We start from the raw sequence: 12,791 nt of genomic DNA on the forward strand, positions 1-12,791 counted from the left end.
TGACGTCTGGGCCAAAACGGTAGATCTGGGTGTCGTCAGCGGACAGGTGGTACTGGAAACCGTGGGACTTTATGAGCTGTCACAGGCCAAGGATATAGATGGAAAAGAGTAGGGGTCCAAGGACTGAGCCTTGCGGGACTCCAACAGAGAGAGGGCGGGATGAGGAGGTAGTGTGGGAGTGGGAGACGATAAAAGTGCAGTTGGAAAGGTATGAGGAGATCCAGGATAGGGCAAGGTCTTTGACACCAAAGTAAGAGAGAATCTGTAGTAGGAGGCAGTGGTCAACTGTGTCAAAGGCAGAGAACAGGTCTAGAAGGAGGAGTATGGAGAATTGTCTTTTAGCTTTGGCTGTAAGTAAATCATTAGTAATTTTGGTAAGGGCAGTTTTGGTGGAATGGTAGGACAGAAGCCGGATTGTTGGTTGTCTAAGAGAGATTTAGATGAGAAATGGGAGGAAAGTTCAGCATGAACATATTACTCAAAGTCAGTCCTACCACATAGAAATAAATTAAATGAAGCACAGGGTTAAAAATATAGCAAATACATATACTCAGTAGATATCTCTGTCTCTTGAGTCATGTGTTCACAAAAGTGCAGGAGCTCCATCTCAAAGGTTAAATCTTTAGGTCAATTCTATTAATAATGTGCACTGATCGCTGATAAAACAATTTGATTGGTGATCCATCAATGGCTCTATTACATAAATCCATACAAACTATATTGAGGCATACACTCTTTAAAATGATAGCACTATCATTTGCCTCCCATGCAGTTTGCAAATTGTTGGCAGCACACACCTTGTTTACCATTACAGCTGCTCCAACAATTAATCTTTGCTTATGATATGTGCAATTAACCAATGAACAAGAAGTCGTCAGCTGATAACTGCTATGTTTAAATGGTCCAATAATCAAGACTAGTGAATTCTCACACCGCGCACACTGCACGTTGTGAGGATTCTCCGGTGTCAGTGCTGGGAGTGGACGGTCCTGTGACCGCAAGTATGCAATTTCCATACTCGCTGCCACAATCTGACCAAACAGTTTCCAGTCTCATTCAAAACACCTGCATTGAGCGAGGTCGTGCCCATCTAGTCAGAATGTGGCCGGGATTATGTATTATACTTGTGGCAACATGACCGCCCACTCCGGGCACTGGCGAATTATCACAGCACGTAGTGCGTGCCATGTGAGGATTCACAAGTCTGCAGTCACATGGAATGACTGCATACTTGTAGCGTAAGACCAGACAATCCTTTTAATTCTACTCTCATTCCAGTTTAGTGCGCAATAATAATGTCCACATCTCATTATATCAACCTAATACTCTGTTGCTACAAAAATTACATTTTAGAGAAGAGTCAAACGGCTGTATAACTCAGACAAGGATCGCATTGCAATGCTCAGACTGGCCGCCGGCTCTCCCGACCTGAGCAGGACAGCATGTATTTCTATGCAGCAGTTGACTCTTCCTTTTGTCTGTGTTCAGTCAAGTGTATGAAAAATCATTATTTTCTTTCATCCAGAAAAACAGATGATTTAGATCCATATTGTCATCGGCATGCAATCTTTATGTCCATTCTTTACATCAAGATTGCATTTAGTTGTTAACGTTTTGGTCTTAACAGACCTTCATCAGAATTGTGCAAAATACATGAAAAATAATAATAATTGGTGACTAATATATACATATATACATATCAAACAAAATCATGTGGTTTGAAAAAAGATTTCCCATACAGTATAGGATACAATGATTATATATCCGTTTATCAAGTGGTGCTTCTGTCTGTATTTTAAGTAGCTGTAATTTTTGAGTGTTGAATCCAATCAAAGAAACACATTTTTGTCTACATAGAATGATAAGATCAGAAAAAGATATAGCAGTGATCAGGAGCAAGGTCCCAAAGCCTGTCTCAAAGTGGTAGCCTGTCTAGGGGAGAAAGAGGAACAGTTGTGATGGTGATAATGATAGTAAAAATGCCAAGAGCTGTATTTGTGGTGGTGTTCCACACACGGGAAATGTCAGGTATTGTTCAGTTGTCCTTATGTCCACTATTCAGATTAATGATATAACTTAATAATGTGCGCTAATGCAGCCACCAGTCCATATACTAATAGGGATGTGAGGTAGTAATCCACCGGTGTGGGAATGGCTTATGTCCGGATGTTATGGAGAAGATAGATGTATAATGAGATGATGTGTATGGTACATAATGAATTATAACTTATGGTACTTAATGAGTTGATGCAAATGAACTGTATATGAAGTATTATGAAGTGATGCATATGTGACCTAATGAAATTATACAGATGGAACACACTTTTTCCCGTATAAATCGGAGCAAGATTGGAACACACTGCACGTACAGGCTGGCAGCTCTCCTGACCAGAGAGCTTCATGTACTTCTATGCAGCTGTCATGCTCAGGTCAGGAGAGCCGCCAGCCACTCCATGCACAGGGTTACGATCGCACCCAGATTTATATGGCCGTCTGACTACGCCCTTAATCAAATGAACTTACAGCTAAACAACTACCTCTTGGGCTTACCATTTTATCAGACCTCATGATTATCTCCAGACTCCAGATTACACTGATCCTGATATTGTTTAGTGCGGAATTCAAACAACCAATATTGGGTCAAATAAGGTTAAAAGTCCATCAGGATAAGTAGATTTGTCAGTATAGACACAACTTTCGGGCAGGGTGCTAGAAAAGGGTATTTAAAGTCAGCCAATGGGGATTCTGTTTCCTTTAAGCTGCCTTTCAGATCACGCTTTTGGATTCTGCTTCTGTCGATGTAACAGTGAATTCAAGGTAATGCAGTTGTTATCCCATTTACCTCCAAGCAGGAGGTATACCTCCAGACAATCATAGCACTGGAAATCTTAACAGGCTTAGGTCAGTTTTTTAATGAAGACTTATGGGACATTGAAAATGACATTGTGTATCTGAATGATTTGTGTTTGGTGGTTTAGACATTTTGTCTCAGGAACACATATTAGAAAAGTCAGGCTGAGCAATATTCACAATCATGTCTTTTCAGTACTCAGAGATTGCTGTGACATTATGAAATGCCAATATCCCAAGCCCCGGCTACCTGAAACCCACCAATGGGACCTTGGTGACAAATTTGATTGATGTGGCACTAAATACAATAATTAAGATACCACTACATTATAGTCATGGAAGATCAAAATATATGCAAGCAAAGCTGCTATTTTTAATCATATTTCCTACCTTTTAAAAAGCAAAGTGAAAGATAACGTTAAAACGATTAGCATTATATTAATGTGTATATCTATCATTTCAGTTGACTTTTTAGAATTAGATGTCCTGTGTGTGTACATTTGGAATAACACTATTTCTGTCCATTATATCACTTGTATCATCCATTGTTCAGTTATCTGTTTTGCAGGTCTCATGTTTAATTTTCATTTGTCCCTGAGCTAGTGGGTAAGGACTAGCTGAAAATTAATCATGAGACCTGCAAAACAGAAAACTGAACAATGGATGATACAGGTGATATAATGGGCAGAAATATATGTGTATATGTATGTATTGTAACAGAGTCACTGGTGTGATATATGAGGGGAGGTATGTGTCACTCAGGTTGCTCTCCTGTGTGAACTGAGACCTACTGAATTTCTGCCAGCATGTTATATGCTGAGGCTTAACTCTTTTAAAGGGTGTCTGACTGCGGCCTTAATCAAATGAACTTACAGCTAAACAACTACCTCTTGGGCTTACCATTTTATCAGACCTCATGATTATCTCCAGACTCCAGATTACACTGATCCCGATGTTGTTTAGTGCGGAATTCAAACATAGAGATGGAAGGCACTTCATTCACCATACCTCCCCTCAGGGTGTGGCTGAGAATGGTTTAAGTGTTCAGTCCTGTTTTTTTTTTCTGTGTTGTGGTCTGGAGAGGCAATGTCTCCAGACTTGGAAAGCTTTAGCTCAGGACGGATCTGAAGGCTGGGATTACACCCTGTGTGGACAAATTCCACACACATATGGACTGTGCTATCGTTTATTTTTTGTTTTGTCATTTTGCCAGTATTTTTGCTGGAGTTGCAGGGCTTTATGCCATATAATAAAACCTGCAGAGAAAACTTGGTTCCTCAGTCTACTTCTGGAAGCGACTGAGTGAGTCATCTTACCACAGTATATATTTTGATATTTTCCACTTTTTTAACTAAAACATTACTTTTTGCCATCACCATGTAATATGCTACATGCAAGGTCTTCATCTCATATCTATATACTGTTGGATGGACACACCTGTCGGAACTGTTCATAATTATAACCTAATGTGCAGGAACAATAAGCTATTATTAGTGGTTAGTCTATATAGAATATACTGATGCATTTTTCATTCATAGGCTCTCCTTATCCCATTGAGAAGCCCTACAGAAGTATATAATGAGTGTCACTATTGTATAGTCTATTCAGTTAACATTATGATTTCTTTTAATCCACTTTGCATGATATTTCAGCCAGTGCGCAATATACTTTATGAAACTAAAAATAAACTATATACATGAAGCCCAAGGAAATACTTCAATAGCTTGGATGACAGCTGAAAAGCTCATTACAATGGAGAACAATGCAAGTTTTCTCTGCTATTGAGATTTTTTATCTCTTTCCTGTTTGTGGTTTATTTCACTATTAGTAACTTTTTATTGTTGATCATAACTAAGATAAGTTTGACTTTTTAATGAAAGATTAGTCACATTTTCTAAAAGTTCAAATTCTGATTTTTTTTTTATATAAATGTACAATCGTTTCTATTGGTCCTATTTCATTTCATTTTAGGTCGATCTTGGTTGTTTTGCACATGTTCTTAAATATGACACCTTAAAAATACAGAATTCAGAATTACTTTTCAGACCCGAATACTATGCAGTGAGACCTATCTTGGTCTATGGATTATGATAATGTGGGGTAATGTGTTATAGTGCTTTGAGCATATCATCATAAACAAAATAAATTATGAGTTGTTTGAGATTTATAGAAATTTTGTATCAAGTTTGAGCTCAGTGGTCTATAGCTATAGAGGGTACAGAGGTAAGTAGTCATTCGCGGACATGATCCTCTGTCCCATAAGAAGTCCTTGTTATAAATATTGCATTGTGCCCATAAGCTTCAAGTTATCCCTGTATATGGACTCTTGAATGGCCCAAAAAGGCCAAAAAAGAGTAGAACCAGGAGAGAGCTAAAAAGCGAGGCCAAGGTGCCATTAAAAAATGGGTTTTGAGATTATTGAAGGGAATCTGTCAGCAGGTTTTTATGTAATCTGAGAGTAGCATAATGTAAGAGCAGAGACCCTGATTACTGGGATGTGTCACTTACTAGGCTGTGTTTTGCTGTTTCAATACAGTGTTTTATCACCAGGAGATTATCACTAGAGGACAACTTGCCTCGTGCATCTGAGTTCAACCATGGCCCCAGCACTGATTACCAGCTCTCTGTCACTATACAATGTACACAAAAAGCTGTGGTGTGTGTGGGGTTATACACAGCTCTACATAACTGCTGCACCCAGTAAACTAAGTGATCATCAATAGAATCAGGGTCTATGTCCCAATCTCATGGTGCTGTCAGATTAGATAGCAAAAACCCGCTGATACATTCCCTTTGAAACCAGTACAGGCATTGTCTAAAATATGAGCTAGTAAAAAAAATCCAAAGCAAACAAATATATAACTGGCAGATAATGATCATATGAAAAAATCATTAGCTTTGTTGGCTTGGTTGGATTAATTACACATAAAATTTCAGCCAATATTAAAGTTTTCTTTTTCTTTTTAATTTTTGTGATTGGAATTCATCAGGAGCAAATAAATCATTTATAGCTCTGATTTACAATATTTAGATAAAGTTTTTTAACACACAAGTTTTAAAAGGCATTTATCAACCTGATCACTGGATTTTATTGTAACCTTTTTACCTTGTTTGTTTTAGATCCTTGCCATCCAAACCCCTGCCATAATGGTGGATTCTGTGAAATCAGTGAAGCATATCGCGGTGATACATTTATTGGATACGTCTGCAAATGTCCTCGTGGCTTTAATGGAATCCACTGTCAGCATAGTAAGGAGTCCTATGGAATCATTTTATGTTGATCAAATATAATTATTATCAGTTTGTAACTTTTTTGCTGCATTTTTGTTCATTTCTTTTTAAGTAAAACCTGATCTTATTAGAATTTTGCTTTTCAATTTGGATTACACTTAACAGTCAGTGGACAGCAAGTAAAACAGAAGGGAGACACCTAGTGGCTGACACTTTGGAGTGAGTTTTTTGGGTGCAAAACCAGGGAATTTTTAAATAAAGCGAATTGCAGTTTTCATATGTAGTATATTACCTATCAAATTACTGTATATGTTAAGTCATAGTTATTTTTTCTTTCATAACTGATGAATTCAGTTCCGATTATATGGTTGTACCCAGAAACTTGGTTAGGTTTCGTGGAGCAATCATGTTGCGTACATCCACAAGACTGCTGCAGCAAATTATTGAGCTTACATGGAATATGTCACAAGGTTTTTTCTACCTAACTGAGAGCAGCATGATGTAGGGGCAGGGACCCTGATTCCAGTGATGTGTCACTTACTGGGCTGCTTAGTGTAGTTTTTATAAAATCAAAAATCATTGTTTAATCATGAAAATCTTGTTACTAGAGGACTCCTTGACCTGCCGCCAGGTAGTGCAACCAGTATGAGCCCCCACATAGCCCCCATATACAGTATGAGCCCCCACATAGCCTCTATATACAGTATGAACTCGGTATAACTCCCACACCACCACTGAGTGGCAGTTTTCTGCTTATGCACAGTGTACTCAAAAAGCAGCCAATCAGTGAAGGGGACAGGATTATACCAGGCTCCCCATTCAGAGAACTGTTAGATCTACAGCAGAGAAAACTGTTTTTTTTTTACTTTAAATATTTTTATTGTGTTTTAACAACATTGATATGAAAACAGAACATTCCAATTACGTTCAATAATAACAATCAAAATGTTGATGGTTGTTAATATTAATTTATCGTTAAACATTATAAACAGCTTGATGAGGTATTACTATAAGCTCTTACATGAACCACATAATTATGTGTGTGCTAGAAGAATGTAAAGAAGAAAGGAGGGCGGAAAGAGAAAGAATGGGAATGAGAAGGAGATGGGTGGGAGTGAACCAGCACTTCAGAGGAGACCACATCTACTACAACATTCTATTTTAAGTATTATTTTCTGACAACCAGACTGCCAGGTCATTCCCCTTACTGAATAATATCCAACATGTCCATTGGCGATGAAAAGCTTCAAAGTGATTGTAGAGAAAACTGTTTTTAATCAATACTGCACCACCTAGTAAAGTAAGTGATACATCACTAAAATCAAGGTCTCTGCCGTACATCATGCTGCTCTCAGATGGGGTAACAAAAAACATGTTGACAGATTTACTTTAATGGTGATGCTAACATATGCAATATGTGATCGATGAAGCCAATTATCGGCTGCAGCAATCACATGGATACATAGCCATTGCTCCAGTAATTAGCAAATACTGACCGGGCTGTAACAGGTAAGTAATGGTTGATTTTTTTGCCTTTTATTAGACTTCCTGATGCCATATATAGATTTATTAAAGGGGTATCCAGGACTGACCTATCCTTTGGACCTATCCTATATTGATGGCCTATCGTTTGACCACCTATCACCCACATCAATCAGCTGTTATCATTTCTGGTGGCAGCTGGACAGTGGTCTTCAATGTATCAATACTGGACAAGCCTTTATCACCAATAATAATGTTCACAGAACAACTTTTACATAGATATATGGTATAAAAGTTTATTCTTCGCTTTAGCCTTTTAGTAAAAAAGAAGCTAACCTGAATGCAAGAGTAAAATATTCTGACAGATCACCTTAGGTTTCAGATTTAACTAGCAGCATGAGATCACATTTAAACATATGGTTTCCTGGAGGAAGAAGGAAATTTCCAATTCATGTCACAGCAAATATTACCATTAATATCATAAGCTTCATTTTAAGGTAAATATTGCAGCTTAGCAATTCGATTTGTGCTACCCTAATATAGTGTCCATTTCCATCCTCCATGGCGGCCAGTCTTCATTTCTGCACTGGGAAGCTGTTGTGTCCTGACAATGCACATCATGACATCAAGTCAAGGTCTAGTCACTAAGCCACATGCGAGCCCACCACCAATATACAATATGAGCCCACACACAGCCTCCTAATTACAGTATGAGCCCACACACAGCCCCCCTATATACAGCATGAGCCCCAACACAGCCCTTATATACTGTATGATCCCACACATAGCACCCCTAATATGCCGTATGAGCCCACACACAGCCTCCTAATTACAGTATGAGCCCACATACTGCCCCCTATATACAGCATGAGCTGCCACAATGCACCCTATATACAGTATGATCCCACACATTGCACCCCTTATATACAGTATGAATCAACACAGTCCCCCTATATACAGCATGAGCCCCTACACAGCCCCCTATATACAGTATGATCCCACGCATAGCACCCCTAATATGCACTATGAGCCCACACACAGCTTCCTAATTAAAGTATGAGCCCCTACACAGCACCCTATATACAGTAGGATCCCACACAGTGGTTAGCACTGTTGCTTTGCAGCGCTGGGATTCTGGTTTCAAATCCCATCAAGGACAATATCTGCAAGAAATTTGTATGTTCTTGATAGCTTTAATACATGTGAGGAATGCCTGTTTTTCCAGCATTCCTCACATGTATTAAAGCTGTCAAACAGTCGCAAATCATGTTCACGGAGCGACGAAAACTTAACCCCCGAGCACACTGAAGATAATAGGTGCTCGCCCGAGCATGCTCGTAAATCTCGAGAAACGAGCATGCTCGATCATCACTACTGACAATAATGATTCTGTGTAAGGAGCTGTTATTTCTATTATTCACAGGCGCTTCTTACTGTAAAGAAAATTGCAAGCATCAGATGCTGCATGTGTCTTTTTTATTGATTGCTGCCATGTTTTTGATGATTTTCCTTCCACCACTGGACCTTTGTGAGATATTACTGAATATACAGCACATTGATTTCAATCTTACTATATATTTAGCAGAGTAACTTTTGCAGTTCCACCCTTATAATTTTAGTGTTTGAAAAAAAAAATACATAACTTTTTATATAGTATGTTCATTCTACCCTTTTACCTGCCTAATACTTGTATTATAAAACATTTCTAATCTAGTCACTACTGTTTGATATAAATCTTTATATTAAACGCATGTGCTGCCTACATTTCATATAATGAGTGACAGCATTAATTTGAGTTTTCCAGATCGCTTACAGGCAGGCACACAGTCATGGGCAGGTGCCAAAAGCAAGCAATAATAAATCATTGAAACATTACAATAAATATAAGACTAAATAATGGAAACTGTCAGCAAGAAGAGGTCCCTGAACAGGAGTAAATTGTGAAGTGACATAAAATGTTGTATTCAGATTTAGACTGGGTTCTTTTTTTGTTCTCAGTTGTTCTTATTTTTCACTACTATATAGTTAGATAACGTTAAGCTCAATACTTCTTCTCCAAGATGTCCTTAGTCTGATGTTTCATAGTTAAGAAAATCTCTCAGCAGGTTTTTGCTACCACATCTGAGAGCAGCATGATGTAGGGGCAGAGACCCTGATTCCAGAGATGCAACACATACTTTACTGGATGCTGCAGTTTTGATTAAAAACTGATTTCTCTGCTGCAGATCTAGCAGTTCTCTGAGTGCTGAGGTCAGTATAACCCCGTCCACACCACTGATTGGCTGCTTTCTGTGTAGACTGTGCATAGGCAGAAAATTGCCACTCAGTGGTGGGGGTGGGAGTTATACCGAGCTCATGAATATGGAGGACTACATGGTAGCAGATTTACTAGACCTCCAGGGATAATCTCCTGCTGATAAAACAGTAATCTTATAAAAATGACAGCAAGTAGCATAGTAAGTAATACATCACTAGAATCAAGGTATCTGTCTCCACATTTACTGCTCTCAGATTCCACATTTACTGCTCTCAGATTAGGTAGCAAAACCTTGTGACAGATTCCTTTTAATAAGGTTAAAAAAAGACATAGATCCATTTAGTACAACCACTAAACCAGAAGTGTTTCTTTGGAAGAAGGCAAAACTCACACATGAGTAAAAAAACTGCTAGCCCCAAAATAAGTGAAAAATTCCTTCCCGACTCTAAATAGAAAATACAACAAATTTATTGGAGTGGACTTGAATTCTACACAAATTTTACAAAAATTTGTATTCTTGAGAATACAGATATTTTTGTAATTTGCTCTGTATTAATTTAGTAAAATGGCTGCCAGATGTATAGTTACTTCTTACCTGTCCCGGAACACCCATTTCTTCCGGTGCCTGCTGCCCACTCCTCAAGGCCTCTTCTTTCTGTAGTTGCGCACTAGTGTCTTCTTTCTAGGCCAGGACTTCTGACCCCAACCAGCCCTGGGAAGTCACAGTGCGCCCCCCAAGGACTGGGAAGTCACAGTGCGCCCCCTAAGGACTGAAGGGTGGGGCATCAGGCAGTAAAGGAATGAGGGATTCCGGGACTGGTGAGAGGTAAGATGAATATTATTAATATTATTTTCTTTTTATGTTACATTTATTGAGCTCTGGGGTCTTGAGAGATCTCCGTAGCCTAACAGGAAACATTCAATTTGCAGAGAATAAGTTTTCTGTGAATCAAGTTTCTAGGTAAAATCCACTTAAATCAATGTACTCATATGACTGATAATATTATATTGTCAAGAAAGAAATAGTCTCTTTGCTCTTACAGTTAAGAAGCACAATGATGATGATTATGATGATGAAGAAACCTTACGTCCTCTAAATGGGGAGAATGCGTCACAGTCATCATTAAAAGCAATAATAAAATGCGGTTAAAGTGCAATATGCTCAGAAATATACTGTAAATTTTACTTCTAGTTACAAATTTAATTTTACAGTATTTCTCAACTGAGTATTTAATTATAAGAAATAATAAAAATCTCTTACAGGGTCTTAAAATTACATGCAAGTTATGGTACTGGCACAACTGCGACCTTTATACTGCACATACTTATGGCTCTCAAAATGAAAACAGTGATGTAACTACTCAGAAATTATTTTTAAAGTATTAAAATAAATATAGATAATGCACCCAGTGATATCCCACCATTGGGATCATAAACCTCATGAAGTCACAGTACAGAGATAATGAACACAGTTATGATAAAGTATACTGCAGGTATAATAAACAGTGACATCACAGTATATAAATTATGGTTATAGGAAGTTTCGCCCCCAGCAATTTGCCCCCATCAGTTCGCCCGCAGGTACATTTCGCCCCCTGCACATTTCGCCCCTATCATTTCACCCTATCATTTCGCCCACAGGAAGATTCGCCCCCGCACATTTCACCCCCGGACGTTTCGCCCCTGGATGTTTGGCGAACTGCTGGGAGCGAAACATCCGGGGGCGAACTGGGGGCGATATGTGCGGGATGAAATGTGCGGGGGCAAAACATCCCGGAGGCCAAATGCTGGGGACGAAATGTGTGGGGGTGAAATGTACCCGGGGGAGAATTGCTGGGGGCGAACTGCTGGGGGCGAAACATCCAATTCCCATAAATTATAAGCAGAGAGATCACAGCCCAGGTAGAAATAACTGTGAAATAATAGTACAGAAAAACACAATGATATCACAGTACAGAGATGATCAATACAGTGATGGTGGATTACAGATAAAATACACACAGTGACTAATCCTTTAAATTCACAATTTTATTAAAGGCAATGATGTCACAGTATAATAAAAAAAAGTGCAGGACTAATTTGCATGACATTATATCATAAATCGTGGATAAAAAAAATACTTTAAAGTCTCATGCAATGTAAGATTCTGCATTTTCAACATAGCTGACTATATTCTCAGTGTCAGTGTGCTGTCTGTGTGTGAATTAAACAGCACACTAGCCCAATCTGTGAGCCAGTGCACATCAGCAATTTTCCACACACAGCTCAGGTCCATGTAAAAAACACTCTTCTCCTATAAGGGACCAGACTAGTGGATGGAAATAGTGGGTAGCTCCTGCGCCCATTCACTATGCAGACTAGCACATGAAGCCAGCAATTTATGGACATGACTGGGCAAATTTTTCATATCCCATGTCTGCACCCAGAATTAGAAATAGTAGTAAGTGGGGGAGAGAGATGTACGCAGATTTTCACAATATGGAGAGGGAAGAAAGTATCAAGTATCTCAGGGAGGGCAGAGAAAATAGTTTATAGAAGAAAAAAGGAGGATAGCACATGGAATAAGTGCACACAAAGAGTGTACTAATATATGAGTATATGAGCAGTGAAGACAGCAGCACCATGGATACACAAAAAGCTCACATCTAATCTATATTACTGGAGAGACACTTCCACAAGAGAAAAAAAATTGAAAATTGTATCAGGCTGCAATATATGTAAAAAGGGATGAAAATGAACGAAGAAGAGAAGATTGTTTATTGAATCTTTGTGCAGTATTATTAACTAAAGGTAACCAATAACATAAGGAAAAAATATATTTTTTTTCCATGTCAAAGATGTCCATAGCCTTTGGGAGTCCTTGTAACGTACCCAATAATTCATCTACCTCTCTTATCCTGTCACCAGAGGATCACGTCTCTGTTATAGATTACTCATCTTTTTGACTTTTAATTTGTTTCAATCCACAATA

The 12,791-nt window shown here is 38.6% G+C and overlaps 1 protein-coding gene across 2 annotated transcripts in view; it reads left to right on the top strand.

Moving 5' to 3' along the window:
- The window catches only part of EDIL3 (EGF like repeats and discoidin domains 3), a 1,054,696-nt gene that overhangs the window by 431,746 nt on the left and 610,159 nt on the right, over positions 1-12,791 (top strand). The window contains exon 3 of one of the 2 annotated variants that reach the window (XM_073678987.1): positions 5,971-6,099. The exons of the other annotated variant lie outside the window; for it this stretch is intronic. Coding sequence (XP_073535088.1) covers positions 5,971-6,099 — 129 coding nt within the window. The remainder of the gene's footprint in view (positions 1-5,970; positions 6,100-12,791) is intronic. 2 annotated transcript variants of the gene reach the window in all.

This window comes from Phyllobates terribilis, unplaced genomic scaffold, assembly GCF_046119375.1.
Source record: "Phyllobates terribilis strain yellow unplaced genomic scaffold, ASM4611937v1 Scaffold_1__5_contigs__length_1240528914, whole genome shotgun sequence".
Classification (NCBI taxonomy): domain Eukaryota; kingdom Metazoa; phylum Chordata; class Amphibia; order Anura; family Dendrobatidae; genus Phyllobates; species Phyllobates terribilis.